The sequence below is a fragment of the Neofelis nebulosa genome, chromosome 7, assembly GCF_028018385.1.
Source record: "Neofelis nebulosa isolate mNeoNeb1 chromosome 7, mNeoNeb1.pri, whole genome shotgun sequence".
NCBI lineage: Eukaryota > Metazoa > Chordata > Mammalia > Carnivora > Felidae > Neofelis > Neofelis nebulosa.
The window spans coordinates 33,297,819-33,320,924 of record NC_080788.1 but is presented as its reverse complement, the minus strand read 5'-3'; the positions used below and the strand labels follow the sequence as shown (position 1 = coordinate 33,320,924).

At 55.2% G+C, this 23,106-nt stretch overlaps 1 protein-coding gene across 1 annotated transcript in view; it reads right to left on the bottom strand.

Annotated features, from left to right (window-relative positions):
- Nucleotides 1-440: 440 nt before the first annotated feature.
- HCN4 (hyperpolarization activated cyclic nucleotide gated potassium channel 4) overlaps nt 441-23,106 on the bottom strand; it is a 45,269-nt gene continuing 22,603 nt past the window's right edge. Inside the window, exons 2-8 of the mRNA XM_058737109.1 lie at nt 20,429-20,852; nt 11,415-11,576; nt 9,117-9,335; nt 5,443-5,589; nt 5,104-5,344; nt 4,651-4,815; nt 441-4,550 (exon numbers count right to left, since the gene is read on the bottom strand). Of these exons, the coding sequence (XP_058593092.1) occupies nt 3,088-4,550; nt 4,651-4,815; nt 5,104-5,344; nt 5,443-5,589; nt 9,117-9,335; nt 11,415-11,576; nt 20,429-20,852 (2,821 nt within the window). The 3' untranslated portion in view covers nt 441-3,087. The remainder of the gene's footprint in view (nt 4,551-4,650; nt 4,816-5,103; nt 5,345-5,442; nt 5,590-9,116; nt 9,336-11,414; nt 11,577-20,428; nt 20,853-23,106) is intronic.

Genomic DNA, 23,106 nt, shown 5'->3' with positions numbered 1-23,106 from the left:
CCCCCAGCCTCCCTCCAGTTGCTGAGGGCCCAGGCTAAAATGGCATTTCACTCTTCAGTATCCAACTGGAGTCCACATGCACACTGACTCTCCTCCTGCCCCGATGGGGAGCACCAAGGAGCCCTAACAGCTGGGGTGGGAAGGGTCTGAGCCAGGGTCTCCTCCACCAGCTGACAAAGGACACTCACACACTCTCACGCTCCTCCTTAATGACTCACCAGCCAGTAAACAGTGCACACCAGCCCCCACAGCCAGACCTCTCACACTCCCTTGCACCTGTGACCCCTACTCTGGGGCACAGATTTGTACACACAAGTGCCCCTGTTTGCTCTAGGGTTCATGTCCCACCGCCCACCACAGGCTGGCTCCTGAGCCTCCAGTATATCCCACTGACCTTACTCTCCAATCCCAATCCCTGACACCTGGAAAAAGACAGCATCTGCTGGAATTTTTTTATTTAAATAAAATATACAACACGGTGCATTTACCGTTTTCTGTTTTAAAAGTGGTAGATTTGAAAATTGCTTGTGGGGGATTGGGGATGGGTGGGCCTGCTGACTGGACCTGGCTTCCCCAGTCTCTGAGGAGTGGCTGGACGGGGTCAGAGCTTTTATAAAATGTGTGCGTGTGTGTGTGTGTGAAGAGGGTAGTGAGGCCAGGCCCTGATGGCAAGGGGGGTGGTCCTCACTCCTCATGGCCCTGCACCCTCCACCCCTTCTGTCCCCTCCCCCCACCCCATCACCTCCAGGACTAGACTGGCTTTGGATCGAGTCCCGTTCCCTTCTTTGGGGGGAGGGCGAGACAGGGGTGTGTGCAGAACTCACGTTGAGGCTGCCACTTAAATCCTTCCAGTTCTGAGAACTCCCTGGGCCTGAGGGGCATTCTCCTGCCCCACTAGAGACCAGGGCCAGGTGCTTAGTCTCCCCCCAGGATCCTTCCCCACCTTCTCTCCTGGATGACTGCCTCCCTGTCCCTGTGGCCCAACCATGGAGAAATTGGCCTGCCCTACATCACAGGACGACTCAGGACAAAACCTGATGGTGACATCATTCTGGTTGGAGCATGGAGGGGGTTCCTGGATGGACAAGGCGAGACCAACCCTCCTCACTGTGCAGGTCCTGGCAGCCATATCTGCTCTTGCCTGATAGGCAGAGGCGGACCATTAATCTTGGCTCTGTTGTCCGGGAGGAGGAGCATGCCTCAGGAGGCACCTGAGCAACTTTCACATTGGCCCCCCACTCTGAACCTGCTTCTGGCTCCCAGGTGCCTTCAGAATTGAGCCTCTCATCCAGGGCCTTCCCTGGATCTCCACCCAAAGCCCGTGACTCTACAACTGTTCGTCCACCTCAGTCTCGTCCTCACTGGGCGCTCCATCCCACCCCTACTCTCCTCTTCTTGACACTCCCCTTCTCTTCCCTTTCCTTCCTTCTTCCTTTCTTCTCTCTGACACTTCCACCTCTCAAGGCCTGACTCAAGCCCACCACCGGCCACAGGAGGCCCTTCAGGAGGCCCAGGCACCTCCCGTGTCCTGAGATCATAAGATCCTGGAGCCCTCAGCTGAAGTTCTCTGAGCTCTTACCATAGCTTGTTGGAGCAATGGCTGGGCACATGAGGGATCAGAGGAAACATTTATTGAGCACCTACTATGGTGTGTGCCAAGCTCTGGGCTGAGCATTTCACATCTACTACTTTTCTCATCTGGTCCTCATAGGTCCTTGTGAAGCAGTACCATGATTATTCCCATTTTACAAGTGAGGTAACAGACTCAGAAATGTCAGATAATTTGCCCAAGGTCATATAGCTAAATGGCAGGTCTGGGATTCGAACCCAGGTCTGATTGCTTCCAAAATCTGGTCTCTTCCTGCAGCACTACAATTGAAGACTCAGCCCCGCTCAACAATTGCTTATGGAAGGGACATAGGATTTGGCCACAGGCAGGCGTGGATTTAAACCTCAGATCAGTCCTGGCTCTGCCACTCCTAGTTACAGGATTCTGGGAAAAATACAGCCAAACTCAGTTTCTTCACCTGTGAAATAGGGAGAATCAAAGTACCTACCTCATCGTCTTTGTGAAATTGAGAGAGTTAACATGTGTAAAGTGCTAAACCAGTGCTTGGCACAGACCAGACTCAATAAATAGAAGTCCCCCTCACCTCCCACTGTACAGATGGGAAAATTGAGGGCCACGGAGGTGACAGGATGTGCTTGAGGCCCCACAGGGAAGGAGCAGTCTTCTGCCTCCATGTGGTGAGAGGTTGGGCTGAGACTGGATTTGAGACCAGAGATGGGGAGAAAGGGAGCCTGCTGAGAGGTCCTGGGGTCCTCTTCCCTGAGGACTGCAAAGAACACTTCCCCGAGACCCTGTGGTGTCCAGCCCGAGGGCCAAGGCGTGTTGCTGGATGTAAAGTGACCTGGGTGTCCTGGCAACATGGGGTTAAAATGTGCACACATGTGAGTGGCTATCTACATGGCTCTACAGAGCGCTACATAACTATACATATACACATCTTACATACATATACATATACATATACATGTTCATATACATATCTTGCTAAGTTTGCAGTAGAAAAAATGCAAGACTCTCAGGGCCCTGGCCCCATTTTTGTCTCAAGGACTCAGGCGACTGAGGCTCCCCAGAAACACATCCAAGGGCAACACTTTCCTACCCCCATAGAATGGGGCTCCAAGTTCACAGCTAGGGGGCTAGTGGTGCCTGTTGCCCTAAAACAAATACAATAAACAGATCTGCTCTAAGAACCCCAAACATGGGTCACCCCCACCCCGCCAAGCCCCAGAGACCCCACCTGCCTTCTTCTGGCTTTTGCCTTTTGGGCCCTGCCTGCTTCCCTCCCCCCCTCCCTCCCTCTAGTGCTGTGTATTAAAATAGTCTATAAAAGCAAGTGACCAAAAATCTATAGCTCTAAGAATACCTGGTTATTTTCTGCTGTCTTTTTTCTGGTGTGGGTTTTTTTTTTTTTAAATGATTAATTATTATTGTTATTGGTATATCTCCTAATCACAGTTAAACCTGAAGGAAGAAAGAAGGGAGAAAAAGGGAGAGAAGAGGGAGGTAGGGGCCCCAGCTCATAGATTGGACGGCAGTTTGGAGCGCACCGGCTCAGACCTGGCCCCAGGTTCCCTCTGGGGGGCAGCAGTCAGAGGGGGGCCCCCAGAAGAGGCGGCTCTTGCCCCAAACAAAGAAACAGGGGGTGGCAAAGAACCTGAGGATGTCTTCCGAGGCAGAGTGACATGCTGGCCGGGGATGGCACCATAGGGCCTCCCCGGGGGACCGAGGCCCCCGCTGCCCCCGCTGGCGCCCCCAGCTCTAGGGACCAGTGGGAAGGCAGCCACGGACTCCCCCGAGGAGTGCGGAGAGGCTCTGCGGAGAGTCTGCGCCCCGTCCTGGGGCAGGGCCGGCTGAGAGGCTGAGATGAGCTTGAGGTCCTGGGTGAGGCGGCCTGGGGTGAGGGGTGGCGTGCCCCGGCGCTGGGGGACCTGGGGGGCCGGGGGGCTGGATGCGGGCGGCAGGAGCAAGGAACCGTGGGAGCCAGAGGCCCGAGGGGGGGCACTTGGGAAAGTTCTCGGGGGGCCTGGGCTGTGGCCAGGGGGGCTGAGACCTCCGCGGGGTGTAAAGGCTACGGGAGAAGCCCCCCCAGAGGCCCCGGCCACGAAGGACAGGCGCTCCGGTTGCCGCGGGGGCGTCTCTGGCGTACTTGGTGGGCCAGCGGCCAGACCTGGGGACAGCTCCCCGGGAGGCTGGCCCAGCTGCCCGGGGCTGGACGACGGGGACCGGGATGAGGGCGGGGGCGGCAGGAAATGCTCCAGGAGTCCCAGGCCCCCCCGGACCCCCGGCAGCGGCGGCGGCGGCTGGTTGGCCTGCGGCGAGCGGGCGCCGGGCTGCAGCGGGGTGAGCAGCGGAGAGTCGGACGAGGACAGGGAGCCGCCCAGCGCCTTATGGAAGTGGCTGAAGCCGGCGGCGGTGGCGGCGGCGGCGGCGGTGGCGGACGGCGTGGGAGCCGGGGAGGAGCCGCCGAGCCCGGGGGGCGGGGAAGAGCTGGACGAGGGCAGGAGGGGGCTCAGGCCCGCGGGCGCGGAGAATCCCGCCAGCTGCTGGATGTGGAAGGAGGAGGAGGACGGCGTGTCCACCTGCGACGGGCTGCTGGCGGGCGAGGCGGAGCCCAGCGCCGACGGGATCAGGGACTGCAGCCGCTTCAGGTGCCTGGGCGTCTGCCCCGCCCCGAGGCTGCCTAGCCCGGGGCCGGGAGGAGGGCGGAAGATGGCAGCGGGCAGGCGGGGGTGGTGGGTGAGCGCGATGGCCACCGAGGTGGTGGCCGCGGCGGCCTGCAGCGGCGCCTGGATCAGCGGGGTCCAGATGACCGGCGTGGGGGTCGGGGTGGCGGAGGCGGCGGCCTGGACGCGGTGGGCACAGTGGGCCATCTCGCGGTCGTGCTGCACGATCTGCTGGATGATCTCGTTCTCCTGGTAGTTGAAGACGCCCGAGTTGAGGTCGTGCTGGACTTTGTGGAGGAGGATGGAGTTCTTCTTGCCTGGGCCGCAGAAGGAGAGCAGGGGCTCAGGCCAGAGCAGGAGGCGGGGTTGGGGAGGGGGAAGGCCCCAGCCCAGCTGCCCTCTTGCCCGGCCCCTCACCAATGCGGTCCAGGCGGTCCAGGGCCACCGTCTCGAAGGCCCGCCGCATCATGGGGTACTCCTCCAACACCTCGTTGAAGTTGTCCACGCTCAGTGAGTAGAGGCGACAGTAGGTGTCAGCCCTCACGCTGGCCGTGCGCCGGCCCCGGGTCAGCAGGCAGATCTCTGCCAGGACAGCAGGAGTGGGGAGGGAGCTGGAAGGGGCCTCCTGCTAGACCCCAACCTGGGTCCCCACTGTCTGGTACAGAAGCTTGACAGTCACAAGACTCCATCCCCAGCTGTGACCACACTAGATGTCCCCCAGTGGGTGCCAGGCTCTTCCAGTTCTGGGACCCCTATACTGGGCCACAGACACCCACTTCCAAGCAGTGGCCATGAGGGGCTCCAAACATCATCCTTGGTGTCTCTCCTGTCCATTCCCCTGTCCCCCCCAGGGCTCCCCGGCCGCCTCACCTCCAAAGTAGGAGCCATCTGCCAGCTTGGTCTCCTTGTTGCCCTTGGTGAGCACACTGACCACACCGTGCTGGATGAAGTACATCTTCTTGCCAATGGTGCCTTCTCGGATGATGTAGTCCCCTGGCTGAAACACCTCGAAGCGCAGCTTGGTCAGCATGGATGTCACAAAGTTAGGATCCGCATTGGCAAACAGCGGCATGGAGGCCACCAGCTTCCGGCAGTTAAAGTTGATGATCTCCTGCTCCCCAGACAGGGTGGGTGGGGAGAGAGGGAGAAGGTGAGGGAGCCACCCAGCAGGAAAGAAGCTCCCTTCCCAGACGCCCCCACCCTGCTCACCTCCCTTAGTGGCTCGCTCAGCTCGCCCAGGATGCTCTCCTCATCGAACATCTTGCCCTGGTAGCGGTGCTCATAGTAGTCATGGATGCGCTGTCGGGTGTCGGGCGGGAGCTTGTGGAAGGACATGTACTGCTCCACCTGCTTGTACTGAGCCCCGGGAGAGAGGGAGAGGGCGTCACCTCCTGATCAGCCTCGGTCCTGCTGGTGACCAGAGCTGGCACTGACCCTGTGGGCCTTCTTGGCTGTCCCTGGCTCCTTGAGATTGAGATCCTTGGTGTGGGTGTGCCCCAAACAATGGCCCTGACTCCCAGCTGCTTGGGGTGGGGGAGGGCTCCATCAGCGTGTTCAATACTATGGAGATGGCCGGGGTCAATAGGGACTGTCCAAAGCCTACTTACAGACCAACTGACCAGGAGATCAGTCAAGTTTCCTCTGCACATGGGTCTTTTCTGTGTCACACTATGGACCAAGGCTATGGACCAAGGAGGCTTCACTGACCCTGGAAGGAACTCTTTCCCACCAGTGGTGACACTGGCATAGGCAGCGGGGCTGGACTGCAATGGGTTAGGAGGACTGGAGGCTGCAGTCATGATGCCTGACCCGTCATATGGCGTGCATCCAAATGTGGCCCCAGCTGGGTCCAAGTCATTTTGTTGAAGACTGACTCTAGCCCACGGGAGGGCCAGAGTAGAGCAAGGTCCTTAATCAGAGGTTGGGGATAAGAGATTTGTGAGCCTCTGTGCCCAGGGCTCAAACTAATAAGAAATGCTCCTGCCCACCCAGAGGTGAAGGATGGGTGTTGCCCCAGCCATCCTAGGACTGTGGGTGGAGAGTAGGGGTCCACAGGAGCATGGTAGACAGAAACAGATTAGGCAATTAACAAATTTTTCCCACACTGAGATGTCAGGGAAGTTTCTCTACCCCAGGAACAAGCAGATTAGGGGAGCCTGTTCTCATACATTAGTACTTCCATGAGGTGGGGGGGGGGGGGTACACAGTGTGGCTACAGATAGATGCCAATAGACAACTGAGAGCTGGGAGATGAAGTTTCCTAAAGTTCTTCCAGCCAAGCTGGCTCTGTCTGCTCAAAGTTGTACCCAGCCCCAGGGGACAGAACAGCTAGAGCTATATCTTAGAGAATTCCCCATGCCTGCAGAATCAATAGTGGTGAAGAGGCAAGGTCTGGAGACAGGGATGGAGTTAGAAGGTTGCTGAAGTGGTCCACGTGAGAGCTAGTAGTGGGGACAAAGGGAGGTAATACATTTCAGAGAGATTTCAGAGAGAGATTCAGTGAATCATATTGGAGAGCCATTAGCTAAAGAAGAAAATAAAGACAGCTCTCAAATGGAAAGCCACAAGAGGCTTGCCTCTGCCCTAAAATGAACGCTGGTGCTTTTTCTGAACTGTCCCTGATTGTAGTCCCGGACTGAGCCCCAATCCTGGCCACACACTGAGCCTTCAGCCTGGTCACACACTCAACCCTAATCCTGGTCACACACTGGGCCCTCGCACTGATCCTGCAGTGAGCCCGATCCTCGTCACACACTGAGTCCTGCCCTGGTCACAGGCTGGGCCCTGACGCTGGCCCATATGGATTCCTCACCCGGCCCGGACTAAGCCCTGGCCCCTATAATCCAACTCCTTCTGTCCTTCCCCTTTCCAGCCCCCTCATTCCTAATCCAGACCCTTTGTTCTACTCGTGCTGATTTCTCTCCCACCCAGCTACTTACCTTCGTTGCTGCTCATCATGACGACTGGCCTAGAATTCTACTCTTCTACCTTCTCCTTCCTCTGCCTTCCCAAACTGACCCTCCCACCCTGCCCTGGCTCTGCAGGCTCTTCTGAGCTCTCCTTTTGGCAGCATGGGACCTGGGCCGCCATCTCTCGGTCACCCCACCAAAGGACAGCACCCGGAGCAGGCAGGCAGCCAGTTAATCCATACATACTGAGCCCTGCCATGTGCCTGACACTGCGAATTCAATGGGGATGGAGAGACCTGGGTCCTGCCCTCACAGAGCCACAGCCTGGATAGGGAAGAGGGGATGCTAAACAACTGATCACACAGATTAATTAAGCAATGGCAGGCGTACCAAGTGTGGCGAAAGGGAATTAGAGGGCATGGTGGGGTCACATGATGGGTGGGGTCACGGAAGGCTCACCACAGAGGCCAAGTGCAGGCTGAGAGGTGGAGAAATGGTCAGGTGAAAAGGAGAGAGGAGAGTTCCAGGCTAGTGTTTGAGCCAAGGCCCTGTGGCAGGACATGTGTAAGGCTCTGGCGTGGCTGGAATAAAGGGCTGTGGGCCCATGGCTTGATCTGGGCATGAGAAGGGCAGGGGCCAGGGGTGCCCAGATGGCTTAGTTGGTTGAGCATCCAGCTCTTGATTTCAGCTCAGGTCATGGGATCGAGCCCTGCATCAGGGGGATTCTCTCTCTCCCTCCCTCTCTGCCCCTCCCCCACACAATCACACTCTCTCTTTCTCTCTCTCTCTCAAAAATAAAATAAATAGGGGTGCCTGGGTGGCTCAGTTGGTTAAGCATCTGACTTCGGCTCAGGTCATGATTTGACGGTTCGTGGGTTCGAGCCCCGCATCGGGCTCTGTGCTGACAGCTCAGAGCCTGGAGCCTGCTTCAGATTCTGTGTCTCCCTCTCTCTCTCTGCCCCTGCCCTGCTTGTGCTCATTCTCTCTCAAAAATAAATGAATAAACATTTAAAATAAATAAATAGAATAAAAACATTAAAAAAACAAAAAAAGGAAGGGCAGGGGCCAGATTATGCCCCTTAAATGCCAGGCTGAGGAAACACACCTCAGAGTTCCTCTGCATGTAGGAGTAACGTGAAGACTGTAACAAGTTTTAAGCAGGGTGATGTGATCAGCTTTACCTTTTTTAAATGCCTGCTCTACCTGCCACGTAGGAGATGGAGTAGAAGATGGGGGACAGAGTCCACTTGGCCAATAAATATTGAATGGCTTGCTCTGTGCTAACACAGTCTTAGTGGTTGGCAGGTACCATTCACTCCTCATAAATGCCGTGTTATGACTGACCCCTTCTAATGTCCCCATCTTACAGATGAGCAAATGGGGCGCAGAGATGTGAAGGGACATGCCCACGCTCCACCGACAGCTGGTTCTATCATTTGGGCCCCACTGCACAGAGGTGGCCACAGAACATGGTGGCGGGGGTAGCACTGAGGAAGACGGAAGACAGGGAGGAGCAGAGAGCAAGGCCTGAGCCACCAGGGACCCAATGTGTGACAACTGAGAAGACACGCCAGCCAAGGAGAGCAGCAGAATCGGCCAGAGAGGGAGGAGGAAAACCGAGGGCGTACGCTTACGGAAACCAAGTGCGAAGCCAGGGAGGGAGAGGTAACTGTCTAATGCCACTGACAAGCTGGGCGAGATGAGGACCCAAAGGAGCTATTGGCTTTAGCAACGCAGAGGGCTGAGATATGGATCTGGCAACCGGAAACAATGTGCGGGGTTGTTTATTGTAGGAATTTGTTCCACGAACAGGAAGCAAACTAAAAAGTTAACAGGCAAAGCCAGATGATGGTAGAGGACAGAACACGTGGGGGGCCTGGTGGGGACCCACTGGCTGCCAGCCTGTGCTCCCTGGGAACCAATGGTTAGGTTCTCTCGAGAGCGCCCAGGATGAACCACAGCTTTCTGACCTACCTTTTCCTGGTACTGGCGCCGGGAGGAGTCCAGGGACTGGATGAGGGCGGTGGCGTGGCCGATGAACATGGCGTAGCAGGTGGCGCCCACAATCATGCTGAGCATGGTGAGCCAGACGTCCGACATGCCTACAGGTGCCTGCCGTCCGTACCCAATGCACAGCATGTGGCTCATGGCCTTGAAGAGGGCATAGGAATACTGCTTTCCCCAGGAGTTGTTCTGTGGACAGATTGTGGGGTGGGTAGTGAATGGCCCGTCCTCTCATTAGCACCTAGAAAGATCCTTGCCACCTTCTGCTCGTCAACCTAACTCTTTCCCAGCGTGTGAGCCCTGGGCTTCCAACCTGGCTGTTGGCTGAAAGCCTTGGGTGAGGGACAGGAGGTCCACGCTGGCAACCTGTGGTGACAGTGAGTCCCCGAATTGGGCCTTTCCCTTGCTATCAGGGACAGGGATCAGACCAGCAGCCCCAGCAAAGGGAGGGGAGCCAGCCTCTCAGCCCCCATGGGGCAGCCTGGAGCCTCTCCCCCACCCAGCAGCCCAAGGCTCCGGGCCGAGCCACCCTGCTGTCCTCTGCTTGCTGAAATAGCCCTATCCCCCAACCAAATGACTGCCAAGTGAAGCCCATTTCCCCACTGACCTCAATTATAAAACCAGATACACTTCCCCTGGGGGGACAAGCTCTGGCAGCCTGAGCCAAAAACACTGCCCTCGTTTTGGGTGAGCAAAGTTTAGGCGCCGCGGAGCTAACTCGCCTCCTGGGTGAGCCCCGCCAGAATCAGTCCAGGGCTGAGGCCACTAGTTGTCCTCCCCCATCGGGAGGTGGACTGTCTGGAACACACAATGCTTGGGGGCAGGAGAAGGGAGAAAGGGAGCGAGAGAGGCTCTTGGCTATTTTTGTCTCCAAAGCCAGCCAGTGTCTCAAGGAAGTCTCTGTGTGGGAATGCTGGGCGCAGAAGGGCCATCTCCTGAATTGAGTGCATGTGTGGGCCTGTCACCCTCACACAGAGGAAACTGTCCCAAAAGAGGAAGCTGCCAGATGAACCCCAGCACCTGCCAGCTCCCCAGCGCCTCCCTGTTCACACAGGGAGTCTGTGAGCAACAGTGTGCACGACCTAGTGCGGAACCCACAGAGTCCCTGCCCAGAGCCCCAAACCCTTCCACGGTCACCAGGCTGCTCTTAGCACCCAGAGAAAGGCACAGGAGCTGTGTGCCGTGTTCAAGGTCACTCAGAACGGTCCTAGACAAAGCCGAGCTGGTCTGGTGGTTCTCAGTCCAGACCAGGTTGGGAGGTCAGCGGGGCTGATCCAGGGGTGCTGGCCTGTGGTCCGGGCCTGGGGAACTGGGGTGGCCCCCAGCTGCCTCTCAGTCAGGGCTTCTGGCCTTACTGCAGAACCTCTGGGGACCAGGAAATTCAATCCATATGGCCGATTCATTTACACTTAGCTCATCAAAAGGCTGTTTTGTAAAGGCCTATTTGATGCTGAAAGATGCCTCAGGGTCTCTTTCACCTCTTTCAAAGCTGGTTTTTTGTCCCCTGGGGCCCTGGGGATTTGCCAACAGACCAAACCAACTGACTGGAGGAGGGAGGCAGGGGTTCGCCAGACCCACAGAAATGCTCACAGGTCCAGGGGGTCCCCACCCCGCCTGGTGCCCAATCTGTCCATGGGAGGCTGGGGGACTGACTCTACGCTATGGCTTCCCAGCCCCAATTCCATCTTCCCTCACCCACCACAGGGTTGGTGGTAGGGAGGTGGTAAGTCTTCCCAGCTGAGGACCCCACCTATGAGCAGCAGGTGTGTATCTGGCAGTGGGGGAGAAATGGGGGGCAGGGGACAGCCCAGCTCAGCTGCTGGAGCAGAAGGAGGCCCTGTGTGATCTGGGAGTCCGGGCATTGCCAACAGCGCCCTTCATAGGTTTCCCTTTTCTTGGGTTCCGCTTTTAGGACTAGTCTGCCTCTGGGGAGCAGAGGTAGGACAGGAGCCCCCAGCCCAGCTTTGCCCCTTTTGATATAGTCTGAGAAAGGCCAAGGTTTCGTCTCCCTGGGTGAAGTTGGGACGAACACGAAGCTCCCAGCCACGCTGGATGCTGTAAGAAGGCACAGGTAACCGCACGCAGCCCAGCGCTCTGGGATAGACGGATACCGGCTAGATCCATGCGCCCTTGGGCACCAGGCTGGCACCCCAGGATCCTACGTGTGGGGGCTCAGGAGTCCCAAGCCCTAGACCTACTCTGCCCACCTGTGCCTCGCTGGCTCCCCTCTTCCCAACGCCCAGCGGGAAAGCTGAGCCGCACGCTCACCACCATGTTGTTGATGGACACCCAGCAGTCGTCAGGGAAGTCCTGCAGCATGGGCACCAGGAACTGCAGGCAGCCGTCCCAGTGGCAGAGCAGGAGCATCATGCCGATGAGATTTACTATGCGCACCACAGCGCTGGCCAGGTCGTAGGTCATGTGGAAGATCTGCAGGCAGAGGGCAAGAAATTGGCCTGGATAGGTGGGCGGTCAGGAGGGGTCTCAGCTCGCCCCTGCAGCTGCTTGTGGGCGCCGCTCCACGTGGACTTGGCAGAGCACCGGGCTGGGTGCAGGTGCAGGCTGTGGCAAGGGTGGGAAGGTGTCAGGCGGGGAGCCGGAAGCACACGGCAGGCTGTAGGGCCCCAGAGGGATGCCTCCTGGGTTGTGGGGGCCTCCCACGGGAAGTTCAGCTATCCAGGCCGATATGCGAAGGGAGGGCATCCGGAGCCCCATAGACCCCAAAGGGTGCAGAGAAGCTGCTTCATCTGCTTGCCTAGGCTGTGAGGACAACAGGGAGAAAGCCAGAGCCAGCGTGAGCCTCCTCCGGGGACCAGAGTCTGCAGTCTGGCCAGGGGCATGGTGCTTCCCTAAATCTGCCACTAGACGCTGAGGACCTACCAGGAGCAGTGGGCTCTGCTTAAGACAGCCACGGAACTGCAGGAGAAGCAGCACAGACACTCCAAGTTCACACAGACCTTGATCCCAGGCCCACTTCCACCCCATTCCTAGCTGTGTGACCTTGAGAAAGTCCCTGAACCTCTCTGAACATGCCTTCTCATCTGGAAAATGGCAATAAAAATTCTTACCTGGATGGATTGTCAAAAGGATTAAATTATACATATAAAGTGCTTGGTACTGGCTATAGAAGTGTTCTATAAATTGCAAACCATTATTAATTGATAAGTGGTTAATAATTAATCTTTATGATTAGTTAATATGTGGTCGTAGTAATGCTCTCCCGTATGGTTTAATAAAGCACAGCACTCTCCGCCTGGGTGGCTCAGTCAGTTAAGCGTCCGACTCTGGATTTCAGCTCAGGTCAGGATCTCACAGTTCGTGGGTTCGAGCCCCTCACCAGGCTCTGCGCTAATAATGCGGAGCCTGCTTGGGATTCCTCTCTTCCCCTCTCTCTCTTTCTCTCTCCCCCACTCATTCTCTCTCTCTCCCCCCCTCAAAAATAGATTAAATTAAAAAACATAAAAACAAAATAAAGTACAGCCCCCTCAACCCCAGCCCAGTGGCACCCATGCATCCCCACTCTCGTGGCTTCTAGTGAGAGGCTGAAGCATGGGTGGGCGGGGCCAGGGTGGGCACATCAGCCCAGCACCCCCCGCCCACCACCCTCCTTCCAGAGCTGCTGCTTCCTCTGGTTTCAACAGGGCTCACCATGCTGACAGGGCATTGAGGGGACGGAGAGATGGAAGGAAGTCTGGAGGGAGGTCTCAGGAAGTTCTGGCCTTGCCTCTGGCCTGGGAGGCTCTGGGGGCAGCATGGGGTAGACTTTGGTAGCTGGCGGCAGGATATTCTGATACTAGCGACCTCAGTTTCCCCTTCTGAAATGTGGGCCTAGTTTGGGTCTAGGTTCTGAAAAGCCAAACATGAATCCTACTTGTCCCTCATCTCCAGGGTTGTGCCCGCCCGTGGCTCCTTTAGTCGCATGACTCTGGATATTCCAGCTGAAAGGCTGTGGAGCCTTTTCAGGAGGAAGCGGACCTTGGAACGGCTGGTGGAGGGTGGTGCCGCACCACCCCCATGGCCCCGGTGACAGAGGGACAGTGACACGACACCTGAGTGTGGGCACGTGGTCCCACAGCCACCACCTCACTTAAACTCACCCTTTGCTGAAAATATCATTAATCCATTTTACACCAAGGCTCAGAGAAGTAAAGGGATTTGCCAAAGTCATGGCGGCAGCGGAAGAAGCATTATCTGAAGATACCAGGGCTGCCTGCAGATTAGTAGGTTGGCCTGGTGAGGGAGGGACTGTTTTCGGTGGCTCTGTTTGGCAGGTGAGACAACTCAGACCCCAAGTGGCTGAGTGATGTGGCTGGATTCACACAAGCAGGACCCAGGGCTAGCCGGAACACCCCGGCATCTCGCCTCCGCAGCCCAGTGCACAGACGGAGCCGTGTGTGCTGCAGCCTGGCCCCACGGGGGCCCCAAACTGGCCCCCGGTCCTCAGTGTGCCAGCTCCCAGCCAAACTGATACATTAGCGTAAGGAGTGGCAGGCACTAGTGACCAGGCAGGGCGGCTTGGGACTGGGGTCTCGGAGGTGGAGCAGGCCCGAGCACGACACCGGTGCCTCTGGCCATCGGTCCACTGCCAGCTGTGCCCTGGGACCTGGATCCCGAGCCCAGGAAGCTCCTCAGCCTCTCCCCACCGTTCCCCGCAGCTCCTGAATACCAGCACCACATCCTAGGCTCCGAGGGGAGATGCCCCTCCCGGCCCTTCCGTGCTTAGGTGAATACAACAGCTCTATGACCTTGGGCAAGTCACTAAACTTTCAAAGTCTCAGTTGACCAGGATGCCACCAGCTCTCAAGACTCAGAGGCTGGCAAGTGATGTGGGACCATCCAGTCTCAGAAATGGCCAGCACCTGCCCTCACGTCCCACCACATCTCAGCCTCCCCTCAGCTAAGACGAGCCAGGCATCTGCCCCCCCATTGCTCAAGGTTGCTAGAGAAATTAAACTGGCTAAGAAAGTCCTTTGGGCCCTGAACACAACACAGGTGGGGTCATTATTACGAAGCTCCTTCATTTCCCAGCTGCTACAGACTAGATGTCTGTGTCCCTGTGAAATTCATATGTTGAGGCCCGAATCCCCACTGCGATGGGGTCTTTCGAAGGTGATTAGGTCCTTAAAGTGGCACCCTTATGAATGGGGTCAGGGCCCTTAGAAGAAGAGACATGAGAAGGAGGATCTCTCTCCACCCTGTGAGGACATAGCAAGAAGGTGACCATCCACAAACCAGGACGAGGGCCTTAGGCAGAACCCAACCACACTGGCACCCTGGTCTGCTCTCCAACCTCCAGAACTTCAGGAAATCACTGTTTGTTGTTTAAGCCCTGACATCTGCAGTATTCTGTTATGACAGCCCGAGCTGGACGGTACCTACGGTGTCTAGGGCATAGAGTACTATGTAGTATATGCTGCAGAGTATAGACTATATAGTATATGGTATATAAAACAGTACTTGAGCTGAAGGAAGCCTTGGACCCCTTTTAGAAAGCGTCCCAGGGGTGCCTGGGTGGCTCAGTCGGTTAGGCCGCCAGTTCTTGATTTCGGCTCAGGTCATGATCTCATGGTCATGGGATCAAGTCCCACATTGGGCTCCATGATCCTCTCTCTCCCTCTGCCCCTCCCCCACTCCTCCTCCCTCTCTCTCTCTCTCGCTCAAAAAAAAAAAAAAAGAAAAAGAAAAGAAGAGAAAAGAGAGAAAAGAAAAGAAGAAAAAGAAAAAGAAAAAGAAAAAGAAAAAGAAAAAGAAAAAGAAAAAAAAGAAAGAAAGAAAGCATCCCAGACTGGGGCAGCCCCTGAAAACTTTCCTCTACATGAATCACTCTGGGCCTTAGAGACAGAAGTATCAGGGTTGGCACGTTTTTATGCAGTACTTTCTTTTCCTTTGGCATCATCTATGTTTTTCGTTCCTTCGTGGCGAATTTTCTTCCAGGATCAGGTGCTTGTCTAGCTTTGGCTTTATCGCGACCTCAGCAACGAATATGGCAGAACACATGGTACGACCTCAGGAACTGAGAAGTGCTTAGCGACAAGGGTAAAGGTGAAGGTGATGATGACAGTGATGGGATGACTGCGATCAGGGCTGCCACACGTGTATATGGTGGTGTTAGGGAAAGGCCCCACTCTGGGCAGGTGCAGCCTGCCTCTGACCTTGCGGGAAGAAAATGGTGCCTTTTCCTGCAGGTGGGCACAGGCTCATGTGTCCTGCACAGAGCACAGTGGTGGTGGTGGTGCCAGTGTCAGGCTGAAGAAGCATGTGGATGTAGGGAAGGCCCATGGGGAGGCAGGGAGGGTGCTGGGAAGCGGTGGGAGGGTGGGAGTTTTCGGTGGGGGTGAGGGGTATTGTGGCTGACTGCACCAACGTGGCAAAATCTGAGCTTCCTGCCAAGAGTTGGGTCGGGGGTACATCCATTCAGGCTAGGAGGGCACCCAGGTGGTGAGGTCACTCGCCCCGGCCCCGACACTACGGCACCCAGGTGTGGTTGCCGAGAGGAAGGCTGGACGTTGCTGGGAGAGGCTGCTGAACACTTGTGTGTCCCTGCTGTGGGCTGGAGCCACAGGCCACCCGCAAGTCAGCTGCACTACACAAATATTTGTTTTGCTCTTTGTACCTCATTAAAACCCCCGTTTACGATGTTGGTTCTGACCGTGGGGGTTGAGTACTTCATTTCCAGGCCCTGCAAGGCTTGCTGGGTGGGCAGCCTGGGCAGCTTGCTCTCTGTGCCCCGCAGGGCACTTGGGGGAGGCTCCGTATCTTCTGCCCACAGTGTGGAGACAGAGCGACATGTCCTCTACCTCGGCCAACCCCTTCTCATCACAGATGAGTTTCCTTATCTGTGCAATGGGTCAATAACTGCCAGCTCCCAGGGCTGTCTTGGGGATAAGGAGAGATGATGTCCACAGCTGGTACACAGTAGGTACTAAATGCATGTTGGTTCCTTTCCTTCCCTCTCTTCCCCAGCCTTCAAAGACAGAGTTGATTTCTCAGTCCTGGGGAGAGTCCAGAAACTGGAGTTTCTGCCAAGGCCTCTTCTTGGGGCCTAGTTGAGTTCCCTCCCAGGGACTCGTCTTCTCCTCAGGGAAAAAGAATAACTTCTCCTTGTGTCGCAGGGACCAGTGGCCACACTGAGGTCAGCAATCCCAGGCCTGAGAGGATGGCTGCTGCATGTGTATCCCGGGAAGAGCCTGGAGGTGCCCAAACTGAGGGTCATGCTGAGCCCCTTCATGGGGCGCATAGAGAGGGCCAACCCCCTGCCCCGAGGACCACTCCTTGATTCCAGAAGATAGAAAAATTGAGGCCCATGGGAGAGGAGACTCATCAGGAGGCTCGGCCTCGGCCCAGCCTCCTGCCTCCAGCCTTCCTCCCCAGGATGGCTTCCCTGCTCCTGACGGAAAGAAGAGGATTCTGGGATGGGTTGCTGGGGTGCAGGGCCTGCAGGGGAACATCCGGAGGGGGGGCGACCAAGGTTTCTAACAATAGCCTCTGTGCCTGTAACAAGCTCACACCTCAGAGGGAGGGAAGAGGCTTGGCTGGGAGAGGCTTGGGTGGAGGATGCTGACCTAGATCGCCTGGGATGGAGGCAGAGGCTGGCATCCTCTGAGAGGGTGGCTGTCTCCTGCCAGGACCTCCCCCTCCCCTAACTCCCAACACCTGCTAATACCACTAGAGAACTGTCTGATGGGGGGCTGAAGCCTGGGGGTCAGGAGTCTAGCATCTTACAGCTTCACCAGGGGTTATTTCCTCTTCACAGATGGCTACCATTCTACCTGCCACCCGGGGCTGAAGACCATGTCCTCAGGATCAGCTAACACGATCCTTGCCGACAGAGGCTGGAGTGGGGACCAAGCTCCCACCTCCTAGACTATCAGAGCACACCTGACGGTTGGGGAAAGTGAAGCCTAGAAAAGGAAAGAGAGTCACATATGGAGTTAGAGGAGGAGACAGAGCAGGGTTTTCTCTACCAAATACCTCCTTTCCCATGTTTCATGTAGACCTGGGACCTCAAGGGTCTCCCTGCTCTTGCCTCCAGGCCAAGTTGAGGCTAGAAGCCCCAGGACTGGGGCAGGCTATTGAGGATGTGGAGACAGGGTTTCTGGGACCAGCTGGGAAAACCCAATTCAATCCCAGGGGTCCAATGGGAGCCCTTGGTTGGGCAGTGTGCCCGGCAGAAGCCAGCTCAAAGCAATTTCCTCCCCAGCTGATAGGCAAGATAACAGTGTATGTGGAGGTGGGGGGGAGTCATCCATCTGGCCTCCTGGGATCTCCCTTCTGCCCACAAGATTGAGTACCAACTTCTAGTTCAGAGCCCTGACCTGAGGCCTCCTGGGGCCTCTGTCTGCCCCAGGAAAGGGCCAGGGCAAGAGCCTGCCTGACCAGTTCTGGATAGCCCAGAGAGGCAGCAGGGACAGAAGCCCTGGACAGAGCTCCCAGGACGCATGGTGCAGGGACAGTAAAGAAGCACTTAGTTTCTATTCTCAGGCTCATCCTGCTGAGCCCCTGGCCATTCTGCCACTTCTCCCCAGATATCATGGCCCTCAGGGCCCAGGCATGAGGAAGGAGCAAGGATGGCTTCCAGGGGGCAGGGGCCTGGAGACATGAACCAATGCCAGAGAAGGCAAAAAGTGGCTATTTCTCTGCTTTTAATGACAGTTTAGCTGGAAGTTCAAGACAAACAGAAGGTCGGGGTGTGGTGGTGTCTTAGGGACTGAGGGAACCAGCGTGGTCCAGTATTTCGACTTGGACGAGCCTGTTAGGGCATTCTAGGAAATATGCTTCCATTCTTCCTCCGCAGCCACTCAAAGGGGCCCAGCCACCGTCCCCTCCCCCTGCCCGGCACTGTCCCCTGTCAGGCCTGAGCTCAGCCCCACATGCCAACATCTCTCCGTAGCTGGATGTCCCATGGTTACCTCAAACCCAACCTGTCACACAGAACCCCTCACGCCACCCATCGACCCGCTCCACTGCCTGCCTTCCCAATCTCAGCTGGGAGTCATCCCTAACAGAGGGACAGGTAACAGAATCAAAGTCACCCCGCATTCAGGTGACCTAAGAACGCAGGGAGTGCATGGAACCCGGAATCAGGAGGCCCAGGTCCAAAACCCTAACACTGGGGCAGCTGACTCTTCTGACCCCTGTCCTCGCTGACAAACAGGAATAATAAATCTTGCCTGGCTTGCCTTGCCAGATAGGTTTGGCGAGCCAATAAGATAAGGGTTAGAAAGTATTTGAGAAAAGCAACCCCTCCCATAGAGGTATAGAGGATTATTAAGACAAGTGATTGGGGAGGGGCATTTATCAGATAGTTCACCAGGCTTTGTGCTAAGCATTTGGTAAATATCATCCCATTTAATTCTCAAGGCAATACAGTGAGGATTAGACCCACTTTGCAGATAAGAGATTGAGGCTCAGGGAGGCAAGGTGGCACCAAGGTCACAGAGCCAGGCAGTGTGGAGCCAGGATCTTCATTCAGGTCTGAGAAGTGTAAAGCCCTGTGGCCGTTCACTGCACCAGACTTCTCATTGCTGGGAGTCAAGAGAGCTAACTGGGTTCTGCTCCAGCTCTTCCAGAGGCCTGCCGCATGACCTTGGGCAAGTCATTGCCCCTCCTCTGTCAGCAGGAATAATGCAAATTTTCCTAGGCAAGGAAAATTTCTGCCATGCAGGGATGCTGCCAGGCCGGTGTAGGCACTTCTGCAGCACAGGTGTTCATGACACCTCCGACCTCAATCTGCCAGTGCCCTAACCATCAGCCATGTGTGCTATTTGCCCAGGGCCCAGGCTGTTGCTGGGGTGGGGTGGGGTGGGGGCTTTGTGTCCTGAGCATAGGAACTTCTGTCCAACCAAGCAGAGGGGTCCTGGAGACCAGAAGACCAGCAGTGAGCCACGGCAAGAAATACGTCTCTGTAGAAGCTTCCCCAGGCTACAGCCTGCTCCAGACCCCAAGGTGGGCAGCCTCACAGAGTATGCCTACCTCCGCCCTGACACTTCCAGGCTGGCCTGCCTGCCGCCGCCGCCAAAAGGTGTAAGGTGGATGGTGGCGGACACAGACAGAAGCGCTTGCAAGGTCACCTGCTTTTTCTCAAACGCCAGCCCATAGCCCTCCTCTTGTCCTTCCCACAGATGACTGCATTCAGCCCATGGCTGAGTTAGGTTTGTTCAGAACAGTGTTTTTTTACACCCAGTCCTTTTACAATTTTTTATTTAGTTTCTGTAGCCAGTGCTCTGCCCACAGCCCCTAGGATCCCTTTACAGTTTGTGCACACACAACTCCAGTCTCCTCGGAGCTTTTCACTCCCTATGGCTAGCACCTGCGGCTCTTTGTTGGAGACCTGCCCCAGGCTGCTGGAAGCCGCTTCACCTGCTAGCACTGAGCGCAGGAAGTACCCTGAACTAATGACAGACAGGCAAGGGGATATAAAAACTCCACCTTCTTTGCCCTGACTGGGACAACTCAGAGGTGTGAGGTAAGAGGTGTGAGGTATGCTGTCCCCAGAACTCCCCATGGGACTTTGCTTGATGTCACCCTTGTTTGGCCTCCTTCCTTCTCTTCCTTAGTCCCCCACCAGATGATTCCTGGAAACACTCCCCACCTCAACCCCACTGAGAGAAAAGCCACTTTCATGCAAATCCTCACCTCAGGGTCTGCTCCAGAAGAACTCCCAGGATACCTAATAGAGTTGCCTACAAAATTTTCACAAAAATCCAGATTTCTGCATCCCATGGTCAACCTATAGATCTAGCAACCCTGGGCCCTTTCTCACTTGGCAACAAGTGGCCAGAGCAGAGTAGAGGCAGACAGAAAATGTTTTCTTCAGTTTTCCCCAGTCTACCACACTCTCTACTGCCTTCAGCTGGCCCTTTTCACCCATCCGCGTTCCCTGCCTGGCCCCTGCCAGCTCATGAGTTTGCATTTCCTACAATATAGTCCAATGGTTAACAGTGCAGGCTTTGGAATCCAGGTTCATCAATTACTGATTCTGTGACTTGAAATAAATCCCTTAAACTTTCTGCCTCTCGGTTTCCTTATGTAAAAAACGATGTACCTATATGATACTCTCTACAGTTGTTAGAGACTTCAATGGGATACTGCCTGTAAAGTGAGTTTTACAGTATCTAGCACATAAGAGGTCAAGAAATTACTACTATTTGTCCTCTCGGAGCAGATGTGCCTGCTACAATCTGACAGCCCAAATCCAACTATCTGAGATTACCTGGGGGCCCCTTACTCCCCCTGGGGGTAAGATACCCCTTCCGCCAAGATGTTTGGGTCTGACCACTCACCTCTTCCCACTGATGAATATATCGAATGAGGCGGGAGAGACGCAAGAGGCGCAGGAGGCTGAGGATCTTGGTGAAGCGGACAATGCGCAAGGCCCGGGCAGTCTTATAGACCTCTGAGTCAATGCGTGTCTCCACGATGAGGAAAATGTAGTCCACAGGGATGGACGAGATGAAATCTACCACGAACCAGCTTTTGAGGTACTTCATCTTAATCCGCTGCGGATCCAGGATGATCTCTGTGTTGTCCTCCACCACGATCCCTGTGCGGAAGTTGAGGACCAAGTCGATGAGGAAGAACGTGTCCGACACCACATTGAAGACAATCCAGGGTGTGGTGTTCTCATCCTTGAAGAAGGTGATGCCCACAGGAATGATGATTAGGTTTCCAACCATCAGCAGCAGCATGGTCAGGTCCCAATAAAATCTGCCCAGAGACACAGGGGTCAGTCGCCAGGAGGACAGACAGAATGAGTTACAGACTATGGGAGAAAACTCCAAGGGACAGCAAACATTGAAGAAGGAAGTCTCGGGAGGTTCTGAGTCACTGGGTGAGAAATGCACATGGGTACCAGGGGAAGATATGGAGATTGGCATAGAAAGGCTCTTCCTTCACTAAGGATACCCTCTGCCTGCCCCTCTGTCTGCTCCCCCGACCCCATCCCCACTCCCCAGTGGGATTCAGGCTGAAAAGCAAACCACAATGATGATGTCCAGAGAGAAGTGCAAAGCTATTTTAGCAGCAGGAGTAGCTCGCCCCACAACACCCCAGGCTCAGGCTTAGCCGCTCCATTCTCCCTGAGGGTCAGCTGTGGTCTGAGACAGGCTGGCAGGCAGACATGCTACAGACCGTGACCAGAGAGCAGGGGAGGTCCAGACACACAGCAAGTGTCTGGGTGGAAGGATGCTTGGGATCCAGTCCCAGCTCTGTCATTGACATGCCGTGTGACATCAAGCAGATGGCCTCCCTGCTCTGGGCCTCAGTTTCTTCACTGTGCAATCAGGGATGGAGCCTCAATGCTTTGTTCTATAATTCTGAACTGGCCCTCACCCACACTGACTTTCTGGGGTCCCCCTTTATGCTATTTCTTATTGCCAGAAAATGTCTGACCATCTCTCTTCTCAGAGGTTTGCATCCTAACACAGGGTTAGGGAAGGACAGTGAAATCTTCAAGGGCAGGAAGTGTTAATAAGGGGATTTCAGGTACCAGTGAGGTGCCACTCGATGCAATGGAGTGAGATCAGTGGGGGCTTTAGAGTATCATTTCTCCTAATGCGTCAAAGCAACTGCAAGTGTTTCCTGCGGGAGGTGGGGAGGGCCCCTCAGGGTGAAGCCACCTGGCTCATCAGGAGCCCCTTTGGAGTGTGCAGACAGCACAGATAGGCACAGACCCATGTCCAGAAGGTGTGATCAATCAATCCCAGGGACCCTGCCCGAGTACCAGCCACCCTAGGGCTGGCCCCAAGATCTAACACTTGCACTGCCCAGCTATTTCCCTCTGCTATTAATTTAGACAGTTACACGATGATAGATAAAGGTATTAAGTCAGGAAGAAATAAGCATGTTCTCCCCCAAGAGAAATAACCTTTCAGCCATCTTTAATTCTCAACTACACGAAAGCCAGGAGGGAGTGGGAGACAAAAAGACAAGCTTTCCTCAAGTCTTCAGAGGGTCCAAAGTGCTCCTGCCAGAAGAGTTCCAGGTTTGGAAAAATATTACTTCCCAGCAAAATGTTTCCTTTGCCAAATGCAAAATGGTGCTATGAGTCAAGGAGAGGGTAGGGCCTGCTTCACTAAAGGTGGGCAAGACAGCTGTCCCTCAACACACAGCTTAGGGAAGTGCAGCTTCTGGAAAGGCAGCTTTGGAGAGCTCTTTTGAAAGCCATGCCATTTAGGGCCTCAAGAAAAGACTTCAAGTCAGGAGCCTCTCAGGCTAAATATTCTCATTCTAAGGCTAGTGCCAAGAGGTCAACTTCAGCTCCTTCCTTGCTCTACAACCCACCACCCTTTCTCCAGCCCCAATACCCCTATGCCATCTGGGAGAACCCAATCTATGACCCAAGAACCCACCCTAGTCATCACACCCACTACACAGAATACAGCACATCCTGCTAATGACTCGTGGGCCCCAAGAGAATGGTTTCAGCTTCTACGGGGTGTTCCTGAGCTGTGTATACTCTCTACACAGCCTCATGCATGTCATTCAAAGACAGCTGCAGATGCTCATTAGAAGCCACAAACAGGTATCCCCATTCACACACACAGTATGGAAACACCCCTATATACACATGGCCACCATTCCTTTTCATTTAATCTCTTGGAAAAAACAAAACAAAACAAAACTGGCATAGAGAGACTACTGAGGGCCCTGTGGCCCTCTGTACATAAAGCTAATAATACATCCAGGCTAGAAGAGTTTCTAAAATTAACAGAGCGGGCGCGAAGCGGCTGGGAGTGCTGACTCGGGCAGGCCTGCCACTCCAGCGGGTTTCTACACTTTTCCCAGCTCTAGTTCCCTCAATTACAGACCAAATTTGAGACAGTAATTAACAGGAGAATGTTTGCATTTAGTGGTCTTCATAAAACCAAATTACATGAGGGAAAAACAACCATTTCCTTGCATTCTGACTAATTATTTCAATCGTGAGTTCCCAGATGCTAAGGGATATTTCTGGTGCCTG